The sequence below is a fragment of the Miniopterus natalensis genome, chromosome X (assembly GCF_054644295.1).
Source record: "Miniopterus natalensis isolate mMinNat1 chromosome X, mMinNat1.hap1, whole genome shotgun sequence".
NCBI lineage: Eukaryota > Metazoa > Chordata > Mammalia > Chiroptera > Miniopteridae > Miniopterus > Miniopterus natalensis.
The window spans coordinates 26337890-26365394 of NC_142103.1; the positions used below are offsets into that span (position 1 = coordinate 26337890).

Here is a 27505-nt window from a genome sequence, read left to right on the forward strand (position 1 = left end):
GAAAATGGTAGAAAAGGTTTCTTGTCAAGTTCACCAGCACAAGTGTGAATGCTCTGTTTTTGAGTACCTAGTAGTCGTGAAAGGACACATTGTGGCCAGCCAACTCAAATTGCTACCCACGTTTAATCATTGTAAATAAAGGAAGCAGAGAGACCCATGTTATATTTTCAGAACTGGCATGCTCAATACAGAACTATTAGTTTAAAAATACCACTCAACATTCTATTTGAATTTATCTAGACTTCTTTGTAAAACAAAATAATAAAAAGTACAATTGGTCACTAAACATATACTACTCATTTCATGCAAGTTATTAACTTAGTAATTACACATATCATTAAAGAACAATGAGAGCAAATACAACTTTATAACACTTGGGAAACAGTTAAGTATTGATAAATTCCTATTTTGAAAAACCTATAGTTTTTACAGAAGCAAAATCACCTTTCTCAGTAGAAAAAAATACATCTATGAAACACCTGTATGTGTTGAATAGGACTTTTCAAAGGAATAACTAATTGTCTCACTGTGAAATGAACATGTATCACTGTTAAGATTTCACATACCTTTGGTGCATAATGTATTTCTTGAACAGCTTGATATAGTAAAGCAACAGAGAAGCAAATACTTTGAACAAAACCCATGGACCACAGGGAGTCAATAATGTAAAGAGGTTGAAAAAAATAATCAAAACATTATCTAATGTTCTTTTATACATTTGAGTTTCACAATTACAATGGCTGGGCAAATTAATTTTTACACACTGTGTACATTTGTCCTTGCTTATATTTTTATAAAACATGATTTAAGAAATATTTGCAAAATGCTAGAATCAACCTTGATTAACAATTGACCCTCATGGGCATCTTGGTGAAGAACACACCAAAATGGATTAATTGGAAAGAATATAAAGTAGTAATCCACAATAAATATGAAAATAGGGGAACATTCCTTACAGCAAATTCATAATATTTTAGATTACTCACAGGGATTTTCTGCTAGAGTACAGTCACAGTCACAACGTGAGGATGGAGAAGATTATCTACAAAATATACTCTTTGAAGCACCAGGAATAGAGATACTTCTACAGAAGCCTTGCACACATGGCCAAGCAGATATTGTGTATGTACAGAATAGTCTCTTTCACAACTACATTTCAGATAAGAATCACTGCAATTGCTGCTCTACCACTAGTAAACTTGAATTATTTAGCACTTCATCTGTGATTATTGTTGTTTTATTTCTTTTGTACTGCTGACATGTGCAGTCAATATTTATTTAAATTCAAACTCCAACGATGCTGGAAAAGTAGGAAGATTCTCACATCTTCTTATAAAGCCTATAGAAGGTTGAGAGATTATTTGGGGAAAATCCAAATGTGAATTTTTTAGCAAACAATGAAATGCACACCTTAAAATGTGTTTTCAAATTTGTAAAACTTTTAAAATAGGCTAGAAAGCCATAAGGATTTTTCAAAATCATTCTAAAAGAACTAACAGCCTGTCTATTCAGTTGCTTAAGAAATGCATGTTGTTTACCTACCTACCAGTTTGCCTACAGAATATGTGCTTGCCTAATAAAACTAAAAGCTATCATTATGAGCTATTGATTTAGTCTACAGAAATTGTCCATTATGTTGAAGAAGTTCTAATTGCTTCCATCACATTTTTCACAAGCAATCTTCCAATTTGGGTGCCTCAACACTTCTTTCTTGATAATTCCTGATTTTTCAGTTACTCTATAGAAGTTCTCCTTTCCCCTTAAAGGTAGTTCAGAATTTTCAAATTCAGTAAAAGTCTTTAAATTTTCCCTGTTTCAAATACCATGTAGATACTGAAATATTCATAAATATGTTGAAGGTAGCTCATCTACTAAGCTTGTAGTTCAAGTGGTTTCAAAAACCTACTCTAAAACAATATGATTAATTTTTTCAGGGAGAAATTAAAATTGTACATTGGGATAGCATACTACACTACAAAATCAGGTCTTTCTTCCCCCAGTATTCTCGAAACATAAACAACAACAAAAATAAAGTACAAAAGCGATTTCTGTGCCTTTTTCTTCAAACACTTTTTCAGCACCTAGATGCTGTTAGGTGTACTTTATGCTTAATATAGCAGAAACTCTCAATGCTCACATGGCTTTTCTGAGTATGTCAGACTTTTCACTACCAAATATCACTGGTGAAACTAAGCTCTTTGGATGATAAAGGTAGCAGGGAACTGTTTCTATGAATTTCCTGGGTATCTTTCAGGGAATTATTAAGGGGTAGCTGTCCATTGTGTAGAGTCAGAGGCAGATTACAATAAGTGTGGTGGTTACCTAAGGAAGGTACGGGCAAGGTGGTGGTTGGCATCTCGTGTTTATAACCTCTGCAACAGTGCCTCATTTGCATCGGATCTGAATGGTGGAAATCAGGGAGATCAGCTTGAGATGATACCAGAGAGGCTGAGGTACTGGTCATGGCAATAGAGGGTATAGGTTGGAGTTCTCCAAAAAGTCCTTGTTCTGCAGAGTCCAGAATATGGCACTGAGAAAGCACTTCTTTTTTCTTGATGGGCATTTCATATACTAAGTGCTTCCAAAACTTAGAATTTAATTTACTGCTTTTGGGTCCCTTCCACTTGATCAGTGACAGAAGTTTGATGCTGTGCTTTAGTGATTCCACTTCCTGGCAATTCACCTTCCCTTTTAATTCTGTACACTCAATCAAAATCACTTTTATTTCTCCACTGACTAGCATGTTATGGAGTCTGTTTTCCAACTCGAAAATACTCCATCCTCGTCTGAGAATATAGTCTGGTGTTAGCACGATAATAAGTCTTCTGCTTTGCTCAACACATCTTGTGAGATCTTCAATATATGCTACAAATCACAGAAAGAGAGAAAGAGTAAAACAAAGACATTTCCAGTCTTTAAAGCATTAGGTTTGTACTTTAGAATAGTAAAGATCCAGTCTTTCACTAGTGTACATCATATTTTCTTTTGTTGTATTGCACATTCAGAAAGCCCATTTCCTTAAAAAGAAAAATGAAAAAACCCAAAAAACCACACTTGTTTAGCCCTGGCCAGAGTGGCTCAGTTGGTTGGAGTGTCATCCTATACACCGGAAGGTTGTGGGTTTGACTCCCAATCAGGGCACATACCCAGGTTGCGGGTTCAATCCCTGGTTGGGAAGCCTATGGGAGGCAACTGATCGATGTTTCTTTCTCACATCAATGTTTCTCTCTCTCCCTTCCTCTCTGAATTATAAAAACTGTTTAAAATATTCATTTTCTCGCCCCTCATTACTTACAGTGTTTTGTTGGCGAATATTAAATCTGACTTCGTCAGAGCTTAGGTGTATTTCAGTTATTTTTATTTATTTGATCATTTAATTTAAGACAGGCTTCCAGGCTTGTACTCTAAGTAAACAAGCAATCAATCAGTTGATGAAAAGAGAAATGGAACTTTTTAATGACTGAAGAGTCACTGTATTTATGGATTTAGTTTGCTTTTTCCCCTATTTTTCAGCTGCGAAACAAGTAAGGGGGTCTATGTATATGAACTACTTCAAAGGTATTGTGATAGACATGGTGGAAAATCTCTTGTAGAATCATAGCTTGTTACTCAGAATACTTTCTGTTACTTGCAACCTTAGGTTCTCCATTTCACCCTTAAAACCCAGAGATAAGGAAGTAGTGTGTGTATGTGCCCATAAATTTAATTTGAACCAGCTGCTCTTTTTTCAGAGGAAGAGAGAGTGGTAGAGTTGAAGGTGGGGGGGGGGGTATGGAATGAACAATAATGGAGGAAGAGTCTATCAGCTGAGAAGAAAGTTTTTGTCCTAGTTTGTGCAGCAATTCTGAGAGTGAGGTAAATATGTTATGGCCTTTCCATGGTAGAAAAAAAACCCCACTCAAATAACTCGATATTTATTTATACCATGGAATAATCCTTTTGCAAGCATCCTCCCCAAAGTCTTATCTGCCAAAAAGGGAAACACACACATGTGTTAACAAATGGAGACTTGGACACAGGTGCTGCAACAGAGAGCTGTCTTTACTGAGCAGAGCACAAGGCCTTGTCTAATGTACAGTGCCCTCTAGGAGAAGCAGTGCTTACAGAAGCATACTAACATTTGTCACTGCAAATCTGTCCAAGGTTACAGACTGCTTTCAAGGAGTCACGTCCAGTACATAGTATGGGGCCACCAAACAGCCCAGTACAAGCCATTTGAAAAGAGAAACTTATTTTACAGATGCATATTTTGCAGATGATCTATCTTTTCCAGGGTTTATTTCCACTACTTGGCAGCAAGAACACTTTCACAAGTGAAAATGAGCAAACTTTCTACACACCCTACAGATAAACAAAGAACTTTTTAAGAGCTACACATAGAATTGTCCATTTTACAATTCATTGTTACTGCTGTTTTGGTTTTTACTTAATACATTTTAGCACTTTCTCATGCAGTAGTTACAATGACTGTTTCTGAGGGGATAAAAAGCAACTCTTAAGTGGGGAAAGAACCTCTTAAAAATTATAAACATTTTATTTTAGAGATTGAGATTATGTATTCAGGGTAAAATCAGCAAGAAATTTGCGAAAAGTAAAACCAAAACCAAAAAACAGAACAAAACAAAAAGCACTACACAAGTAGCAACAGGGAAGTTCTCACTCAGTAATTATCATTTAGAGAACTGGTGAAACAGAATGGAAGGAAAGGTAGAAAGTTTCACTAGAGTGGAAAAATATTATCCCAATGTATCAACAGCTCTGACTCTTCATTTTCTTCCTTTCTTTCTGCTTCCAAAAAGAAAGAAGTTATGTGGGAAGCTTCATCATTAGAAGTTGGATCTGTAAGATACAGTAAAATAAACTATCATGCATCTTTCCCGTTATTCTTTTTACCTTTCCTCCAAACAAACAAAAAAACCCAAACCCAGAATCATGGTATAAGTGCAGGAGTCCATGAAAATGCAGTTTTACCAGGTAAATTATGAGTTAATGGTTTTTTAATAGAAGAATTCTTTACAAAATAATTTACCAAAGTGTTATTCTGAATAGCATTCTTCCCTCATTAATTGCAGCTTTTCACTTAATTTTTAAAAATTATCTGTACAAACCTCTATAACATAAACTATACCTCTATGAAGCACATCTTCATGCCTCTATGAAAAGCACTATTTCTATGTGTTGAGATGAAGTTTAATTTACTTTTTAACCATGCTTTTAAAAACAAAAGATATATCTATACATATGTCTATCTACTTAAAGAAAAAATACAACCCAGGTGTTCACAGTAATTAGAGAAAATATCCACATACATAATAATTAATTTTATTGGGAACTCATGGGTTTTGGTTTTGCTATTCTCTTTCTCAAATGGGGAATAGAACAGAGTGTAATTTCCCCCCATTAATATGGTTACCCCATCACCTGTCTATTATATTTTGCCATTTGACAACTAAGAAGAATGCAACATTTAGGTTTTGGGGGGGCTTCTTAGAGACTCATTAGACAGAAGTTGCTTTTGCCCCCAGAATGAATGCCTGTGAGGACAGATCCCACTATACTCAGCTGCACAGGGTGTGGGTGTTGAAGGGAACCTTGGAGGGAGGGAGTGGTCCCTGTCTCCTGCATACTGCTCTCGCTGTGCTTATCCTGGCAAAGCCTAGTGGAGAGTTGAGGCAACCATCCAGATTATTTCGGCTGAAAACCTCCTGTGGAAGAAAAAAGGTCTGAATTATCCTGGTTTAACCTATATATACATTAATCATATGCACTGGAGTCAGTTTGTACCTCAAAATTTTCCCTGGGTAGACACAGCCTAAATGTCCCAAAGAAAACATGAGCCATTTGCTGGGCCCCGAATTTCATGTTCCATTTCACTTGGTGAAAAACCAAGTGGAAGTTTTCAGATGTGAAGCCCACATTTCACTTCTTGGGATGGTGATCAGTAGCTGGGCAGCAACCTCAATGTTTGAAAGCAGCTGGGGAGGTGACTCTAAGATCTGCCTGGCTCTAAGGAAAAGGAGAGACTGTGCCCTAGCTTCCCATATTCTGGCTCTCCCTCTGTTTTTCACTCTATGTTTTACTTTTTCTCCCCCCTCTCTTTGCTCCTCTCTACCTCATTCTCTCTCCCGTTCTTTTTTTTTCCATTTTCTGTCCCATCTCCTTCTTGTTCTTTTACCTCCCTCTTTGCTTTCTTTCTCACTCTTTCTATCTTCCTTTCCCTCTTTTACTCTCCTTTCCTCTGTTGCCTATCTCCCTTTATCCCCTTCCTCACTACCTTCCTTTCTAAGTCTTTCTTTCTCTTTACCTTTATGAAAAAACAAAAAAACAAAAACAAAGACCTAGTCAGCATGGAAAAATAAAAGTAAATTAGCAAGAGGCCAAGGAGGTAGAGTTAATATTTTTCACTTGCTAATCTTTAGCTGGGGAGTTGTTGCTGGCTTCTACATAGCAAGTGCCCAAAATAATCTCCCCCTTACCTCGGGGTTGCATGTCTGCAACCAATGACTGAATTGGTGCCTGATCCGTTAGGATTATGTCCTGCTTTTTATGGCCTGTGAGCTAAGATTGATTTTTAAACATGTTTTAAAGTGTTGTAAAAAGAAGAAAAATGAGAATATGATGCAACAGAGGCCATATATAACCCACAGAGCCTAAAATATTTACTATCTGGATCTTTACAAAGAAAGTTTGCTGTTCCTGAATTGGAGATCAATCAGGGTGTGTAGGCTTGGAAAAGTTCCAAATAAACTAAGCAAAAACAGGTATCAAGTTAAAGTATTGCTTGTCCATGGCTAGTGTAGTCCCTGACAGGCAATGGTGTTACCCATGGTAGGGATGTGGTTTTGTTAGAGACATTTTATAAACCTTCAGAAACCATTTTAAAAAGCTTATTATCATGAAGAGATAATAAAGAAACATTTTGAAAAAAAAAAATTTACTAAATCCACAGCACATATAAATATTCGCTATATCTTGCCCTGAATTATTCAGGCAAATTTAGCTGCATAACAGGAATTCCTTAAAACCTTTTTTTCCCTACAAAAAAATATAAAGTATCCCTTAAAGGTCATTATTTCTTCAAAAATTTTAAAGTAATTTACTCGATGACAAAATAAACTAAAGGGTATTGTGTCTGATAGCCTTCTGCTTCTCTAGACAAGGCTGTGAAACCATATCAGATTATCAGACATTAAACAAAGCTAATTACATTTAACCTATTTGTGATCTTCATAATTTGGTAAAGAAAAAATCCCTTTGAACATAGTTTTGTTTTGTTTTGTTTTGTTTTGTTTTGTTTTTTAATCCTCACTTGGAAGATATTTTTCCATTAATTACTAGAGAAAGTGGAAGGGAGGGAGGAGGGGTAGAGAGAGAGGGAGAAACATCGACTTGAGACGTGAGAGACACATCTATCGGTTGCCTCCCACAGGGCCCCTACCAGGGCTGGGGACTGAACCACAACTGAGGTACATGTCCTTGACCCAGAATCGAACTGGAGATCCTTCAGTCCTTGGGCTGATGTCCTAACCACTGAACTAAACTGGCCAGGGTGCCTTGAACATAGTTTTGCTAGGGCTTCTTAAGTTGGTGTAAATTCATTTTTCACAGTATAAATGCACCTGCAAAGAATCTTTTTCTTTTTTCTATATGGCTCCTTTTGACAGAAAGTTAGAAGAATATTCTAGAAGAAAATGCACTGTCACTAGGCCCTCCTTGGGATGTGTATCTATTAAAGAAATGAAGAAAGGACATGGCAGTAGCACCAGTATTGGTAAGAAATGAGGAAAGTGACTACCTAAAACCATATTAAAAGCAAATTTAATTTTAAAATCACTTTCAGAGCTAGTTGCATAAGATTCCAGTGCACTTAGAAAAGTAAGATTAGATATATAAAAGTGACTTGAAAATAGGACACTTATTAACAAAGCAAAAAAAATACACTAAAGGAAGAAATACAGCACCAAAATTGAAGCAGACATAATGGCAGGCCCAATAAATTTTTCTAATGAGATGTATATACTTTTCCAAAAGAACGCAGTACACTCCTAAATCTCAGGCTCTGAATCTGCTACAGATGTAGGCAGAAGGACAAGGGAGAAAAACACTGTATATTCATGAATTTCCATGTGGTCTTGCTACTGCCTACTAACCGTTTGATTTATCAAACTAATCAATTAGCAACGTGTGAATTACATTTTATGTTGACACTTCCACTTATTTCAGGGTAATTATTAGGGGCAATTAGCATATTTTAACAAGTTAAGAGACATATATATACTCAGCCTGTAGACAAAGGCATAATTTATTACTTTGCCAGGTTCATATAATAGTAGTTCAATATGCTTATACCTGCAGTTCTGTACATCCACTATCAATTAAACAGACAAATCATTAGGGTGTGACAGGATGCATCAAAACAGAAAACACTCTATTAATTTTTGGTGAACATTAGTTAATTGATAGCTATCAACAATGATACTTATAAAACCTATGGATTAATATACTAAGACTTAAATCAAAACAATTTCTGACACTGACTGAGATGGCTCCCCTCCTATTACTGGTGTGGAGAAACCAGCAAAAATAATATAGGTTTTCCATGTATCAAAGAAAAATGCATGATTTAGCATTATATATTTGAAAAAAGTATTAGACCTCTGGTTAACTGGAGGCTTACAGTGAGTACTTTATAATGTAGTCTCACTAAAAATAATATCTGCATTTTAAATAATGATGCTTAATACTAACCTACCAAAACAGTTACAGGTTGACAACCTGACTCTTGGCTCTTTATCTTGGCTGATGTTGCTAAGCCTTTGGAGTCGTGGTTCTACCTTAGACAGATGTAAGATCCTGTCTGTGTTGTCTGCCATAGAGATTGAGGCTACAAAATTTTTATTTAGCTAGGTGAGAGGGGATAGAGGGGGGCTTTCTAAACAGTGTGTGATATTACTTACTCTACAAAAACTTTCTATGTCCTCTCCCTCACCAAGTCTTTGGCTTGATAATTCACAGATAGTTTGCTGGGATAAATTTTTTTGGCAGGATTTTTGTTTCTGATTAATAGGTTAACCAACAGTTAACATGCACTTGCTGAGACCTTGTGACTGTAGGGAACTATATTTATTTACAGTTTTGACTTTGAAGGCTACATTTCTGGAAGTGAATTCTTTACTTTTGTTATTGCATTTAACCTGTGGGTAGGCAGGTGAGTATGACAGTGGACAGAATATACTCTGGAATGTTGTTCACATCTCTAAATTCTTTCTCTTCCCTCTTGACTTCCTCACCAAGAGTAGAGGTAGATAATGGAACACATTTGGAGAATATTGAAAGAAAGAGAATGTTGAGAGTAGCAAGGAGAGTTTACAAAATGTCCTTCCCCTTCCCTTTTCTCCATTAACTTCATATCCTAGAAAGTTGTAGATATACTAATTCCAACTAGTGCAATCTTAGTAAATATGAACAAGACAACTTGCTCCTTATACAGTTTTTTTTTTTTGTGGTACCTTCAGTAGCTAAGACAATTTTATCCTGGTCTCCTACCCCCTTTTTTTTTAAAAAAATGTGCCTGTTCTTTGTGCTATCTAACAATAGGTTTCCTGATTGAAATTCCAAATCCATTCCAAATAATGGATTCTTCCTTTACCTTAAACTTTGATGAGATGCTTTAGTCCATTTACCTCAGGGCATTCCTGTGTACAGTTAGAGTACAGTTTCCTCTCTCTTGACTCTAACATAAAGGGAATGGTGGACATGTCTAATTTTACTCCATGTGAGTAAATTGCACACAATGTGTTAAATTTCCATGATTGTACATGTCACCTTTGCCTCACAGTTTTTAGGTCACAGACGTCAGATTGCCTGGAAAAAGATTTTATTACTCCCTGAGGACAATTTACTTGAATGGTGTCCAATATGTCCAGCTATTAGAGGAACTATTGGCAATGAGTACTACAGATCCATGTACAAAAAAATTTTTTTTGCATGCCTCACTTCAGAAGTGACTGGGGATCATCTGACACCAGATGTATTCTCCAGTCATTTGTCATTTAATTGTCAGCACAAGCACATGGCTAGTGCTAAGCATTAAAGAACTAAAAATTAGAGTAGTGAGGAAAGTCTAGCAAATTCAAGAATGTAATCATACATTATATATATTTCCTTAAATTACTAAAGGAATCCTAATATTCTTGAGTGAGAGAAACTCTCAGAAAAATTGAACATGAAAACAAATGGAAAGACAATTTGATACTTGAGATACCAAATTCATAAATATAATTTCAACAGACATAGCTGACCAGCCATATGAATATTTTATTTCACTAGTATCTTTCTCAGATGCAATAATTCATGAATAACTCACATATAACTCCCCACAGTCTTCCTATGAATAAAAAGGGAAATTGAGGTTAAAACCTTTGAAGAATTTTTTTTTTTTTCCTATTCAATATCCACTTGGACATCTTTAGATTTTCCAAAATATTCAGCCAGAACTGGCTCAATTTATAATTGTTAAAATATTGCATATGTACATTTAAGCACTTCATTTGTTTTTCTTAAAGGCAAACAAAAGCTATAGTTTTGGGTTGATTTTACTCTCAGTCTTAGAATGCTATTTTCTGCATCTGATCAGTGGCCTTCAGCCCATTTAGTAAACTTTTATATTTTCATGTTTTTAAATCTCTGCAGAAACACTGAGATAAGATGGGCTCAAGAGCCTAAATGGTACTCATCCAAAAATGTCCCCAATCTCAGGATCTCAGTTGCACAGCTGGGTTCTGTAGGTCACATGTCAGCTTCAGAGCACATCTGTTCATTCCTCAAGGATCCACTAGGCCCCATGAACACAATGTGCTCTGTGTAGAATACTTTACACCACAAAACCCAGCAGCTGCAGGGGTGAAAAAATCTCTACTTCTCAAGTTTGTGTCTCTAGGCAGTTTTGAGTAGGGTGTTCTTTTTTTTGTTTTGTTTTGTTTTGTTTTTTAATCTAGCTTTCTTTTGGTTGCCTGTCATTTCTGACATTCAGACGCCTGTTGGCAACAAAGTTGCTTTTGCTATTCTCAGGACAGATGTTTCTAGCCTGGGAAGAGACAGACCAAACTTTTACTGGAAAGTAAGAATTCTTGCCACATTCAGGCACCAAACCTGAGAAAACATAAGAAAGATCCTGGCCACAGGCCCAAGAATGGAAAGGACGATTACTGCCAGGAAAATAATGTCCAGATCTAAAGACTTAGTTTTAGCATTAAGAGAAAACATTTATGTCAAATCTCTCCATCTCTGCTGGTTCATGATGACCAAAGGACACTTCCCTAGTAGGCCATGTGAGAAGGGTACAGATATTTCCATCTCACCTTGGAAAGTGCCATGATTGTATTGAAGCTTTTTGAGAACTCTTAGAAGAGGGAGGGAGAGAGGGAGGGAGGGAGGAAGGGAGAGAGTTAGAGAGAGAGAGAGAGAGAGAGAGATTGAAAGAGAGAGAGGTGGAGGGAGACCCATTCCCCATTCATGTGCTTTTAAAACTGTATGCATTGGAAGGTTAATGATTTTGGGTGTTAATGATTTCGAATCGGAATACTAAGAGAGTGGTGCAAAAGAAACTGAAGGCATTAAATATGAAAGGTTTTATGTCACAGAGTTCACTAATTTGATTCATAGAAAATTATTGTTGTAGGTCAAGAATATTATAAAGTCTGCTTTTACAATCCTCAAAGGCCTCATTGCTAGTTTTTGGAGGAAGGAGTAGTCTTGGGTCAACATGTTTTAAATGAGATGTGAGGGACAAACATAGCTTATAATATTGTAACTAGTTTTTTTTCCCCCCACAGGAATGTGTCTATATTTATATAGCATAACCTGTTAAATCTGTACCAATGGCTGCAAATACAGACCACAGAAGCTTCTTTAATAACATACATACACCAAGTCCAAAATGTTCTACTCTGTCATTCATGTGTAAATCAAGTATATTATTCATATACTTCATCAACTTCCTGAATGCATGCTAAAAATGCCAAGGAAAAACTCGTTAATCGTGACATGGTGACTGCTCAGCCAGCTCTGAAATGTTGATGGAAAAGAAAAATTGTCAAAGGGCCTCTTTAAGAACTTCTGCAGGTTATACTCGCAAATCGGAATTCAGAGAGCATGAATTTCTCCATTCAGGAAGGAAGGATTAAAGTCAAACACCCTCCAGTGGTTGCATCTAAAAATTGCATAGTTGTCTCAATGGCTTACTTGTAAAAGGAGTCTCCCTGTCCACCATTGAGTATACAGGATTCAAGTTCCTGCTCAGTCTGATTGTTGAGCAATATCAAAAATATTAAAATTATCGCTATGGAACATAAAATCTCTGCCCATTTTGATGACATCTTCTTGGGTGTTTCTATGTTAAATTATTTAAATGTCAAGGTATAGTAGGTCAAAGCCTCCTATCATCTTTTTTTTTAATCCTCACCTGAGGATATGTTTTTTTATTTTAGTTTATTGATTTTTTTTTTAGAAAGAGAGGAAGGGGAAAGAGAAAAACATTGATGGGAGAGAGAAACATCAATTGGTCACCTCCAACCAGAGATTGAACCCATAACCTAGGTATGTGACCTGACTGGGGATCAAACCCAGAACCTTTTGGTGTATGGGATGACACTTCAACCAACTGAGCCACCCAGCCAGGGTAACCTCCTCTAATCTTTTATGCAGTGTGTTATAGTTCTCAACTATTGCAGTTTTGAGGTAGGAAATACAGTTTATATTAGCCTCACACCCTTTGGTCAAGAAGGATGTTCAGACCTGTTATGATACAACAAAACAACCAATCAATTTCAATCAATTCAGCCAAACAAGTAGCTGACTCAATGAGGTGTAAAATATTCTACCACCTGTTTGGCTAAATTGACACAGCAAGTTGATTCAATTGACCTGTCAAGTCATCAAAATAGACTCTCTGGGGTCACTAGGAGTACACAACTTTGAGATGCATCACTCTCCCCACCATGCTCTCTGGGTCTCATTCTCACCCACATACAAATAGTTGCTTCTTTACACAATAAGCAAGTGTCATCTAGTGAGTCTCAAGTAAAGTGGATCTCCTATGTTCCATGTTGTCCCCATTTCCCTTCCTAATGTGTACAGTGGAGAAGCATTGTTTTCTAGTGAAGAATAAAGGTGATGTTGAAATGTTTAGGCATAAAGACTGCCATTTTTTATTCACTTGGTGAGGTTTTTAAGGACTGGCTATTGTGGGGCTAACTATTTTGGAATGCAAGAAGGCAGAAAGGCTGGCACCACATTGAGTTCTACTGAAGATGACTTGACACTGAATATAAATTCTGCTTGGTAATGATATTATTTTAATGTAATTTAGGCTATTATCACTCTAAAATAGATTTTACAGAATTTCTACATTTAACAAGATGCTCTTGGCAAAAATACAAAAACTACATAGTAACTTAATGAATTAAGCAAAAAAAAAAAAAAATAGTAAAGTATTTAAAATTTTCATCAGTGATTAATCAATCCCTTGTAGCTAATTTTTCAAATATCTGAAAAAATAAAAGTAATATACTCATTAGCCTGTCTTAAGGACTGACACGATTTCTATGAATTACTCACAAAATTTTTTTTCTTTCAGTAAAAAGCCCATTTGTAGGTTTCATATTCACTTTGGTAAAGAAAAATATCTTTCACATATTGACATGCAAAAATCTATGCTGTACACCTGAAACTAATATAAAATATTATTGAATGTAAACTGTAATTGAAAACTAAAATTAAAAAAACAATGAAAAAAATGTAAAACCCTACATATTTTATTCTCATTATTTCCTCCTGTCTTAAACCAACACTGTTCAAACAAAATCAACAAGCATCTATGAAGCATCCAATGAGCTCACCTAATCTGCTAGATGGAGACAGGGACATGAGGATAAATGAGATAGGGTCTCTGCCCTCATGGAGCTTACAATCTTGCTGACATAAATAGATGGAAATGTACATAAAATAATACAAAATATCATAGGCATACAAAATTTATAGTCAAACAAGTGATTATACATCATGAACTCCAGGGCTAGATAAATTATTATGGACATTTCACAGAGGCAGCTATATGGAGAAGGATAAGGAGGATATATAAAGGCATAAAAGACTAACATGAATGAAAGTATTACAGGGACACATAATGTATATCAAAGGGACAGTTTGACTAGAGTGGAAGATATAAGTAGGTGAAATGGCAGGGGATAACTTTAGGAAATAAATCTGCTTTGACACCAGACTGTAGAAGTGTTTAGCTAAGAGTTATAAATTTTATCCTATAGGAAATGGTGAACAATTTAAGAATGTTGAATAGGGGAGTGACATGATCAAGGAGATATGCATATTTGTGGGACTAGATGGACGAGAGGAAAAATAGGGAAGGTAGAGAGTAATTAACATTACAGAAATGAGGTAAATAAGGCCTATGCTAGAATGGTAGAAGTGAGAATGGAAAAGATGCAATGGACACTGGATTTGGGAGACAGATACAGAAGAATGAAAAATGACTCTGAGGTATCAGCATGTTCATTAAGGCTTGATCGATATAGAAATGGTATGTCAAGTAATCAAAATGAAGAAAATTACAGAAGGAAAGAAGTGAAGGACGATGTGAAGAAGTTTGAGGAATTCTTTCATTTGTGGTACAGGAAAGTAATGGACCAGTAAATACCATTTTCTTTACTCTTTTGTACGCACATGTAAATGTGCATACTCATGTGTACACATACATATACATAGACATGTATGCACTCTGAGAAAAAAGATGAACAACCGGAACTCAGTTGTTTCAATTTGTCTCCTGTCTGTTTAGTGACCACTGTGGACTGCTGATAATCTGAATAAATGTTATTAAGTAATAGTGTGATCTATTGAAGTGAGAACCAGGGTCAAACAGATCTAGGTTCTAATTCCAGCTCTAACACTTGACAGCTGTCTAATCTTGGACTTCTTTGAGGCCTTACTTCCTCAACTATAATAGGATAGTACCTGCTTTCTCTCTACATAGGGTTATTGTAACGATGAAATAAAATGGTGTATGTGAAAATACTTTATATACTGTGAAGTATTGAAAATATAAGCTTTTTAATTTTGTTATCACATGTGTATAAATGACCATATTCTGATTTGTGGTTACATTTCAGCTTCCCCCTCTCAAGGATATTAACATAAATTCACATGCAAATGAATTCTAGCACCTTTTATTTCCCTTAATGGCATTTTAAGCTCTTTGAGGTCAGGTACCATGTCTTACGCTTTTCTGTATTTCCCTTATACTCTACCTTGTACAGCATTCTGAACATTAACAGGAACAAAGTATATATTTTTACTTGGACCAGAATTTATTCTGAAAGCTGAAATACAGCTTTCAATATGTAAAATAATTTAAAAGTATCGTTCAAGCCCACATAATCCAAAACTTCTTAAAAATAATTTAAATACACAGCGAAAGTGCAGTTTCCAGTGGTCTCACATACCTATTTAAGTGGATTTTTTCTATAAATCTGAAAATGAATAACAAGGCATAAATTCAGAGTTATTAGTGACAAGATTGTATATATATGTAGAAGCAAAATGACAAAAGACCAGCTTTGGAATTGAAATGCATCGAAAAGACTTTCACTGACTTATACAGATTATTTTTTTAAGAAGGATCACTTTCTCAGAACACAAAGGCAATATAATAAAAAATATCATTAAGGCACAACTTAAAACCATACCTGAAATATAAGTGAGAATGCCTTTTTAAAAATGTGGATGTTAGAAAGTTAGAACACAGTCATTGAGAAATTTGAATTTAATAAAATCTCCTGTGAGAAACATCTATCTAAAAATACGTGGCTCTAATGTTTGAAGCCTCTGTATAACTTCCTAAAGAAACAAACTTTTAAAATATAAAACTTGAAAGTACTTACTTCCACTTGGAATCAGGTCTCTTTCTGGGATGAAGAGTTTATATCCATAGTGTTTTTCTAGGACATCTGGCAGTATTTCAAGAGCAAACTGCTCTTCTTCAGGATTGTCACAGTCTAAAGTATCTTGGTCCACTTTTGTGTAAGAGAGATAGGCATCATATTCCTTGTTGTCTTAAATATAAAGGACAACAAAAGGGTTGCACATATTAGCAGGTTCTTTTCAAGTGCTAAAAATCTATAACCACTAACAGGCTGGAATAAGCACTGTAGTCAGAGACTATTCTTAGTTTTTGGAAAGTAAGTTACCTTCCATGTTATAACAAACCCAGTACATTTCAACATAACCTAGTCATATGATATGACCTGAAACTTTTATGCAATGGGCAGTAGTCAGGACAGAATAATAGAGAGAATTATTATTTGTGACTCTTGGTAACTATACATAGTTGTGATGTTCAGTGTTGTGTGAATGATTAGCTCAGAGTATTTGAATGCAAGACTAAATAGACCAAAGACACGGATTTGAACTTTTTCTCTGCCAGTTGACTTGGCTCTGTTACTTGGTCACAGACTATATCTAGTTTGCACAAATATGTTCAAGAGATCCAAGAGGGGCTGGGCCCTAGAGTGTGGAAGATCGAAATAATCCAGCCTCACTCCTGCAGACACATACTCACAGCACATGCCATACTTCCAGTTGGTTAGTGTCGTCATCTTCATATACAAAAAGCAGTTCATTACCAAATATTAGAGACAGCAGCTGGGTTTTATACAAGTGTGTTCCCTATTATTCTTGTTCAATCCATAGCCAACTAATTTGACACAAGCTTCCAAAAGAAGCCTTTGTTTCAAAATATACATCCTCCCAGTATGGGAAAATTAGTTTTTTCCTTCACATATTTAGCCAGAGAGTTAACTGTGCTTTGAGAATGTATATTTTTCCTTCTTTGCTGTATTGGCCCAGAGCCTACCTCTCTACATATATTTTTTTTCCTGAAAAATATTAATTACTATAATTATTCAAGTCCCCATTGGTTTTAGAAGGGCCACATTGGAAAAGTTACAGTGCTTTTCAAAATTCCCTTATTTATAAAAAAATTATTTTTAAAAGTTAATGTAGTGACCATAGAGTCATATGGAACTATTAGTATTTATTAAACCTAGATACTTGCAACTGATATTTTTTAAAGACAGGCAAACATTTCAAGATTTGTTTCTAAAACACATCAATATGTTTTTCATTAAAAACAGATCTGATTAGAATATAGTTAAAACCTGACCAAAAGGTAATTTACAGAATGAAGCAGTCACCCATCTATACCATTAATGATTTGATTCTACCTGCTAAAGGAGGAACAAAGGGTAAGCATATAAAGAGATATAAATACCCTATGATAGGAGTAGGTGGGACCCTCTGACTATCTAGAGATATCTGAGGCAGGATTATGTTGTTCTAATTCTAGGAAGATTCCAGCCTTCACCACCCTCACATGAAAGGAACTCTGGTTACTTATGTTAAGATGGTGCCTGAAGCCAGGAACTTCACTTTAGCATATCCCCTGGCTGGAAAAAGCTTCCATAAACCTTGGTTGGGTTACCTGATTGCCTAGAAGCAGATGCACAGGAAGGGCTGCCTTGGATAGTTGAGATCATTTGGCTAACAAATGGGCCACATTCCGCTGTTGTACATAAAACACCACTGGGAAGAGAGAATGTTCATATGCAATGCTAATGTAAGAACCTCCCCATAATCCTAGCACCTCTGCCCCTGTTCCAATCAAGCTCAGGATGCACCTGCAGGCCTTTGACTTTCTCCAGCTATAATTATTCACCTGGGACTTAGAGCTGCCAGTGATACACAGCTGAAAGAATAAAATAGGCCAAAGGACAAACAGCTCCACTCCTATGAGCAGAACATATTTCATTGTTCCTAGAGGATGGTCTTGCTGCCTCAAACTCCATAATGTCAGACTAAACCTTTTTTCCTCTGGCTTTGATAACTTCCCTATCTCACACACTCCCCTGAATTCAACTACTTATTAATTCATTCAAGAATGACTTGTTGAACATATACTATGAGCCAGGCATCTGCAATAACTACATGATTCTTTCACCTGACCGGGGCTTCTATACTCTTACCCCATTGTTTGTTCTGACTATGACTTTTGGCCTGTTCCTATCCTTACTTGTTTTACCTGTATCTTAGTACAGGTGATGCTACAAAGACGTTCCTCTAGAAAAATACTGCTATATTTGCATATCCCAAATCAAGTTATGACAAAGAACATGCATGTCTTCGATATATATTAACATCCAATATGTCTGGATAATAAATTTTACCTAATATTCTATAAACACATTATTTTTTGGAAAATGGTTGCTTCCAGTTTCAGTCATTTCCCTTTAAGATTAACTAAAGGTAAAGAACTTGTGATGGATGGCCAAAACAGGAAGAGAGCTCTCAAAGCGACCATGTCAGATGTCCCAGAAGCTCTAGGATGCCAGCTAGGAAGCAAGTAGTGACGCAGATGCCAGTTTAAAAATGCACTTCAGCTTTATGTATACAGCCAAGAAAACCTCATGAATAGCCACAGCTGTTGCTCACAAAGAAGAGCAAAATGGATACAGCAAAATCAACAACATGATGCAAATAAGATTAACAGCAAGGCCTGAAAATTGTTTTAAAACTAAATGGCAATTCAGCAGCACCACTTTGCTAGGCAAGGCTAATGAGCTTTTATCTGTGTTAAATTGTGCTGACTAAGCTCATCTGAGGAACCAGAAAATAGAGCACAATGCAGACAGAGCATTATAAAGAAGAGGGCTCATACATCGGTCTCCATAGGTATGCAGTTCCCAATGAAAAGAGAAGCTATAAGGAAGGGAACCAAACTGTCTGTGGAAGAATTTTCCTGTTATCACACCTGTCCATTCTTGTTTTAAAACCTCATTTTAGTGCAGTTCACCATCAGGAAGTCATTCCGGTGTACAACCCAGTTCTTCCCGTGCTATGCTAAATACAGTGCTAAATCCTTAGCTTCAAAAGTGCAAAGACTATGTAACGTTGTTGATTATTATAACCCTAGTGACTGCTATCGTACCTGCATGTGAGTGTGTGTAGTGCTGATCCAGATGAAGAATATAAGCACAACATGCATAATGCCTGCCACATAATAAACAATAAATATTTAATGACTGAATAGCTTAAAGGTCAAATAAATAAAGCAATCATTGTTCAGTAGATTGAAATGAAATGAATGATATCAAAAAATGGCTAAGAAGTCAGTCTGTTAAACAGATTTTATTTAACAAAAAGTAAGGCATTTTAATTTTATGACATGGCATGCCTCTTCATGTCCTTTGTCTATTTATTTTATGGAGTCTTAGTGTTGTCGCATTAGTTACTCTATATATTTACATAGGAATACAACCAAAATTAAAAATTTTTAAAAAGGCATTTTGAGATCAAATTGGAATTGTAACTAAATTATAGAACAATCAAACTCAATAACCAACTGAAGACTAGCTGAACAGGTCCTATAACCAAGGATTTACAGAAGAAGTCACATTGAGACTGGTAGGAAGGGCTGGCCCTGCTCCCACAGGCAGCAGCTGAGAATCTGGAAGGACATCTCAGCTGCAAAGGCTCTTCTTAAGGAGTGAGGGGTCTCAAACCAATGCTAAGCTCTCCATCCCAGAGCACTATAGCCATGAAGGGGCATCCACATAACACCTGGCTGTGAAAATCAGACTGGATTCTATCCACCAGGGAGTGACAATAGTCTGCTAGAGAACCAGGCACCCTCTTAAAGGGCCAACACACAAAATATCATTTGTAACAATTCACTCTGGGCTCTGGCAGAAGGAAGGCAGAGTGGACTAGACTACTGTGAGGAGAGACTGGGGTTTGGGGTTTTGGGGAGAGACCTGAAGGGACAGCCACCAGGACCCCTGTACTGAGTCATTCTCCCACACGGCAGACACCATCTTTCTTGGGTGGGGCACTCCCCTCTCTACAGCATCAGCCTGGGGAAATGCAATAGTCCTACTCTCTGGACTCAATATAACCCCACCCAGTGGAGCTCTCACCATGTAGCCATATAGAGGAGTCAACTGCCTGAGCCCAGGGTGTACAGGTTTGGGCATACTTGGAGTGTGTTAGTGACTGAGTCGTGTGGCTCTGTGATGGGGACCATTTCCCCAGTTTCCCCATGAGCTTTGCCAGTGTCTCCCCCTCACTGAAATCCACTAGTCCCACCCTCCAGACTCTCAATGCACCCACCCTTCTGTACTACTGGTGGCCCTGCCCTGTAAAGCTGGGGTACTCCACGAGTTCCAGGAAGAATCCAGGAATAGACTGAGTTGTGTGTCTCTAGGAAGAGGGCCACTTTTCCTTAGCACACTTGATCAGTGCAGAGCCTTTCATTCACATAGCCAATGTCTAGGGATACCTGGCAGGTGACAGCTAGCCTTAGTGTGCCCTGGTACGTTTGCTGAGTGGCCTCAAACCCAGCACTGGCACCAAATTTGAACTTGTATCAATCTGGTCAACACCACTTGCACCTACCTGGTGACTTACTGAAAACCTACCTCTTGCAACTCCAATACCACCAGAGGCTCCTTCAGGGACTGAAACTAACAGGCAGCCTGGGAGCAAAGGCAGGTGGAGGCAGATATCAGAGTGCCTTGGGCCTTTTGCTGACTTGTCCCCAGGCTCACTTCTGGTGGAAGCCCATCTTGCTATGCATCTTAGTATATCCTATGCACACCCAGGCCCAGTAGAGGCAGCCACCAACTTTGGATCACTTTGTAGCTCCAGTTTGCCCAGGGCCAGGGCCAGTTCCAGGCAGCGTCTGACATTGACCTGCACCATAGTCCCTCCCAAGAGGCCCTAGTAGCAATACAACCAGTGGTGAGCTTCAGAAATCATCACAGCAGGATCCAATTAGTTCCACAAGTGGCACATCCAAAGGAAGATCATGGCGGGTGCCAGACCTACTGAGGTGAATTCCACTTTGTGGGTCAGTACTTGCACTACAGGTTGTCTGCTATTGTTAGGTGTATCCTCACAGTCAGTCAGCCTGAGGGTCGACCCCATGCATGAATGGGCCAACAGCAATCAAGATTGAATTACAACGGGAGGGCTCATATAACCCACAAAAGCAACACTCCTGGAGAACCCAGCTCAGGTGATCAAAAAGACTGCATCACTGGGTCCCACAGAACACCTACTGCATAAGGTCACCCTACCAAGACTGGGAGACATAACAGATCTACTTAATACACAGAAACAAACACAAAGAAATAGCCAAAATGGGGAGACAAAGAAAAATGCTCCAAATAAAAGAACGAGAAATCTCCAGAACAAGAGCTAAATAAAATTGATATATACAATTGATATATACAAGATATAGAGTTAAAAAAATGATTCTAAGGATGCTCAAGGAACTTAGTGGGAACTTAAAAAGTCTGCTGAATGACACAGAAACCATAAAAAAAGAAACTCAGAAATAAAGAATACAATATCTGAAATGAAGAATTCACTAAAAAGAAAAAACAGTAGGTTACATGAAGGAGAGGATCAAATCAGTGATTTGGAAGACAAGGCAGCAGAAAACACCCAATCAGAGCAGCAAAAGTATTTTAAAAAATGAAGATAGCTTAAGGGAACTTTGGGACATGAAGCACAACAACATCTGCATCATAGGGATACTAATAGCAGAAGAGAGAGGGAAAGGGATTGAGAACCTATTTGAAGAAATAATGACTGAAAACTTTCCTAAGGTAGTGAAGGAAATACACACAAGTCCAAGAAACACAGAGTCCAAAACAAGATAAACTCAAAGAGGTCAACACCAAGACACATTATAATTAAAATGCCAAAGGTTAAAGACAAAGACAGAATCTTAAAAGCAGCACGAAAAAGACAGTTAGTTACCTGTAGTAAGCTCCCAAAAGACTGTCAGCTGATTTCTCAACAGAAACATTTCAGGCCAGAAGGGATTGGTATGGATTATTCAAAGTTATGAAAAATAAGGACCTAAAACCTAGACTAATATAACCAGCAAGGCTATCATTTAAAATTGAAGAAGAAATAGAGTTTTCCAGAGTAGAAAAAGCTAAAAAGTTTGTTACCACCAAATCAGTATTACAAGATATGTTAAAGAGTCTTCTTTAATGCCTGGCTGGTGTTGCTCAGTGGTTGATCATTGACCCAAGAACCAAGAGGCCATGGTTCCATTCCAGGAGGCATGCCCAGATTGTGGGCTCAACCCCCAGTAGGGGGCTTGCAGGAGGCAGCCAATCGGAGATGTTTCTGTCTCATCAATGTTTCTATCTTTCTATCCCTCACTCTTCCTCTCTCTAAAAAATCAATAAAAAAATATAAAAAACAAACAAAAGAGAGTCTTCTTTCAGAAGAAAGAAGGGAAAAAAGGGGGAACACAATTATAAAGAATAAAATGGCAATAAAACATACTTAATAATCACTTTAAATGTAAATAGTTTAAACGTGTCAATCAAGAGTTATAGGGTAGCTGAATGTATAAGAGAACAAGAGCCATACATATTTGTCTATAAGGGATCCACCTCAGAACAAAAGGCACACACAGACTTCAAGTAAAGGGATGCAAAAAGATATTTCATGGAAATGTAAAGAAAGCTGGGGTAGCAATACTTATATCAGACAAAACAGACTTTATTTATTATTATTATTATTATACTTTATTCTTTCCATAACCATTTATCCCCTCGATGCCCTTTTCCACCTTCATAAACCCCCCACCCTTCCCACAATCACCACACTGTTGTCCATGTCCATGAGTCAAAGGCTATAATAAGAGATAAAGAAGGGCACTACACAATGGTAAAGGGAGCAATCCAACAAAAGGATTTAGCCCTTGTAAAAGTTTATACACCCAACATAGGAGCACCTAAATATATAAAGCATATCTTGATGGACATAAAGAGAGAGATCAACAGTAATACAGTCATAGAAGCAGATTTTAACACCCCAATGAAATCAATGGATAGATCTTCCAGACAGAAAATCAACAAGGAAACAGTGGCCTTAAATGAAACACTAGATCAGATGGATTTAATTGATATCTTGAGAGCATTTCATCCCAAACCAGGAGAATATACATTTATTTCAAGTGCACATGGGACATTTTCTAGGATAGACCACACGTTAGGACACAAAACAAGTCTCAATAAATTTAAGAAGATTGAAATCATAGAAAGCATCTTCTATGACCATAATGGTATGAAACTAGAAATCAATCAAAAGGAAAAAAATGAAAAACACACAAACACATGCAGGCTAAATAATGTGTTACTAACAATAAACAGGTTAACAATGAGAACAAGGAAGAAATCAAAATACACCTTGCAACAAATGAAAATGAGAAAACAACAACCCCAAACCTATGGGACTCATCAAAAGGAGTCCTATGAGGGAAATTAATATCATTACAGGCTTACCTCAAGATATAAGAAAAAAAAAAATCAAGTAAAAAATTTAACCTTACATCTAAATAAATTAGAAAAACAACAACAAACAAAGATAAAAGTGGGTAGAAGGAAGGTAATCATAATGATCGCAGCAAAAATAAAGAAAATAGATAAACAATATTGATAAACCTTTAACCAGATCCATGAAGAAAAAAAGAGAGAGGACCCAAATAAATAAAATCAGGAATGATATAGGAGAAGTAACTACTGACACCACAGGATTACAAAGGATTATAAGAATATTTTAGAAACAAGTATATTCAAAAGAAATTGGACAATCTGAAAGAAATGGATAAATTCCTAGAAACATACAATCTCCCAAAACTGAATCAGGAAGAAACAGAAACTCTGAACAGACCAATTACAACAAATGAAATTGAAGAAATCATGTAAAAAACTTCCAATAAACAAAAGTCATTGATCAGATTGCTTCACAGGGGAATTTTAACAAACATTCAAAGAACTAACACCTATCCTTCTCAAACTTTTACTAAAAATTCAGGAAGAGGGAAGACTACCAAACTAATTTACGAGGCTAGCATTATCCTAATTCCAAAAGCAGACAAAGGCACTACAAAAAAAATTATAGGGCAATATCCCTGATGAACGTAGATGCTAAAATCCTCAAAAAATATTAGCAAATCAGATCCAGCAATACATTAAGAATGTCATACACCACGACCAAGTGGGATTTGTTCCAAAGATGTAAGGCTGGTACAATATTCACAAATTAACAAATGCGATACATCACATAAACAAAGAACAAAAACCACATGATCATATCAATAGATACAGAAAAAGCATTTAATAAAATCCAGAACCTATTTATGATTAAAACTCTCAGCAAAGTGGAAATAGAGTGTTCATACCTAAAAATAATAAATGCCATATATAAAAAACCTACAGCCAACATCATACTTAATGGGTGAAAACTAAAAGCGTTTCCCTTAAGTTCAGGAACAAGACAGGGATATCTGCTTCACCACTCTTATTCAACATAGTACTGGGACTCTTAGCCACAGCAATAACACAAGAAGAAGAAATAAAAGGCAACCAAATTGGAAAGGAAGAAGTGAAACTATCATTATTTGCAGATGACATGATACTGTATATAAAGAACCTTAAAGATTCCACCAAAAAAACTATTGGAACTGAAAAATGAATTCAGTAAAGTAGCAGATTACAAAATAAATATCCAGAAATCAGTTGCATTTTTTATATGCCAATAATGAACTACCATAAAGGGAAACTAAGAAAACAATCCCATTTACAACTGTATAAAAAATGCATAGGAATAAATTTAACCAGGGAAGTAAAAGAACTGTACTCGGATAATTATAAGACACTGAAGAAAGAAATGGAAGAAGATACTAATATGTGGAAGCATATACCATGTTAGAAAGAATTAACATTATTAAAATGTCCATGCTACACAAAGCAATTTACAGATTCAATGCAATTCCTATCAAGATACCAATGGCATATTTCACAGAACTAGAATAAATATTACAAAAATTTATATGGGACCACAGAAAGGCTCCAAAGAGCCACAGTAATCTTGAGAAAGAAAAATAAATTTGGAGGTATCACGTTACCTGATATCAAACTATATTACAATACCATAGTAATCAAAACAGGATGGTACTTACATCAAAACAGACATATAGATCACTGGAACAGAATGAAGAGCCCTGAAAAAAACTTACACTTATATGGTCAATTGATATTTGACAAAGGAGGCAAGGACATACAATGATGTTAAGACAATCTATTCAATAGATTGTGTGGGGAAAAACTCAAAATGGATTAAAGACATAAATATAAGACCCGATACCATAAAAATCCTAGAAGAAAACATAAGAAGTAAATTCTCATGTTTCTCTGATATAAGTTTTTCTGATATATGTCTTTGGGCAAGGGGAACAAAAGAAAAAATACACAAATGTGACTACATCAAACTAAAATATTTCTGCAGAGCAAAGGAAACTATCAACAAAGTGAAAAGACAACCCACTGAATGGGAGAACATATTAACCAATGATACACTTGATAAAGGGTAAATATTCAAAATTTATACAGAACTCATAAAACTCAACCTGCCAAAAAACCCAAACTATCCAATTAAAAGATGAGCAAACGACCTAAATCAACACTTCTCAAAAGAGGACATGCAGATGGCAATAAACATATCAAAAGATGCTCAAACTAAGTAATCATCAGATAAATGCAAACTAAAATACAATGAGATATCACCTCACATGTATCAGAATGGCTATCATCAATAAATCAACAAATAATAAGTGTTTGAGAGGATGTGGAGAAAAGGGAACCCTCGTGCACCATTGGTGGGAATGAAAAATGGTGCTGCCACTGTGGAAAGCAGTATGGAGTTTCCTCAAAAAATTAAAAATAGAACCCCCTTATCACCCAGTAATTACACTTCTGGATATATATCCATATATCTGATGGAATCCAAAACACTAATTTGAAAGAATATATGCATTCCTATTGTTCATTGCAGTGTTATTTACAATAGCCAAGCTATGGAAGCAGTCCAAGTGCCCATCAGTAAATGAATGGAATAAAAAGCTGTGGTACACATATACAATGGAATATTACTCAGCCATAAAAAAGAACGATATCTTACCATTTGTGGTAGCATGAATGCACTTAGAGGCCATTTTGCTAAGTGAATAAGTCAGTCAGAGAAAAACAAGCACCATATGATTTCACTTATATGTGGATTCTAAAGAACAGTATAAATGAACAACAAAAAACAGAAACAGACTCAGATACAGAGAACAGACCGATGGTTTCCGGAGGGGAGGAAGGTTGGGTTAGAGAAATATAGATTGAAAGTTAAAAAATAATCATGGGGATGTAAATTATAGCATAGGAAATACAGTCAATAATATTGTAATAATTATGTTTGGTGCATGTTGAGTACTGGAAATATCAGGGGGAACTCTTTGTAAAGTATATGATTGGCTAACCACTCTGCTGTACAACTGAAACTAATACAAAATAATAATGAATGTAAACTATAATTTAAAATTTTTAAAGAAAAAAAAAAAGAAAAAAAAGAAGGCAGTTTTATAAGTACTATCAGTAAATGCTACTATAGATATGAATCAAAGAGAAAACATGAAGGACATGTATATGGGTAAAACTAAATTGTCTAAGAGATTCCAAAATATTTAAATAAAGAGAAAAATTTGGTAAGGTATCTAGCTGACATTAGGCATCATGAAACTGAGTATTTCTAAAAGATTTAATATTCATTTATTCCTCCTCACTGTATACCTGCTGACTTTTTAGTATTCCATTCAGCTAGTACAGAGATTGTGTGCTTAAGGTGCAAGTTTCCCTATAGGGATATAAACTATTTTAACTCTCTTTCCTAATGAAGATCCTTGATGTCTCCCCCCACCACATTGCATTTTTTCCCTTAAAACAAATGGTTTGTATCAAAACATAAAATTTTCTAATCAAAATATTACTTATTGTTTTATCACATGGGCCACATTGGAGATATAGATGCCAAATGGAATAGTTGACCCCTGAAATATTATATGATATTAGCGTGAATTAATTCTTACAAATATGTACTACAACTGATCAGTTAGTCTAAATTATTGGATATGGGTGATGAATGAAATTAATTATTAAAGATTAACTTAATAAATTGTATCATCTCTTACAGGGAGTACTAACAAACCACTTATAATCAAGACTCAAAACAAATGAATTAATTACAGTAGCCTTCCTTTCATATTCTTTCATACAGACAATGCATCTTTTCCGTTTCTAATTGGATACTTTAACCACTTATTGGCACCTGGGAACCAGTAACCTTTTCATTAGCTGCATATTTTATCTAGTTATTTTATGTGCACAGGTAAGAACTCAGGTTTTAAAATAGTAATTGTATATAAAAACTGAGGGTAAGTGACCAAATTTTCATATATATTGTTGGAGCATGTAATTATGCTCAGAACAGGACCTAATTTCTGATTTTGAAGATATGTCTCAATAAG

At 36.2% G+C, this 27505-nt stretch overlaps 1 protein-coding gene across 1 annotated transcript in view; it reads right to left on the bottom strand.

Annotated features, from left to right (window-relative positions):
- Positions 1 to 571: 571 nt before the first annotated feature.
- The window catches only part of IL1RAPL2 (interleukin 1 receptor accessory protein like 2), an 892733-nt gene continuing 865799 nt past the window's right edge, over positions 572 to 27505 (bottom strand). Inside the window, exons 10-11 of the mRNA XM_087813552.1 lie at positions 15957 to 16127; positions 572 to 2865 (exon numbers count right to left, since the gene is read on the bottom strand). Of these exons, the coding sequence (XP_087669678.1) occupies positions 2168 to 2865; positions 15957 to 16127 (869 nt within the window). The 3' untranslated portion in view covers positions 572 to 2167. The remainder of the gene's footprint in view (positions 2866 to 15956; positions 16128 to 27505) is intronic.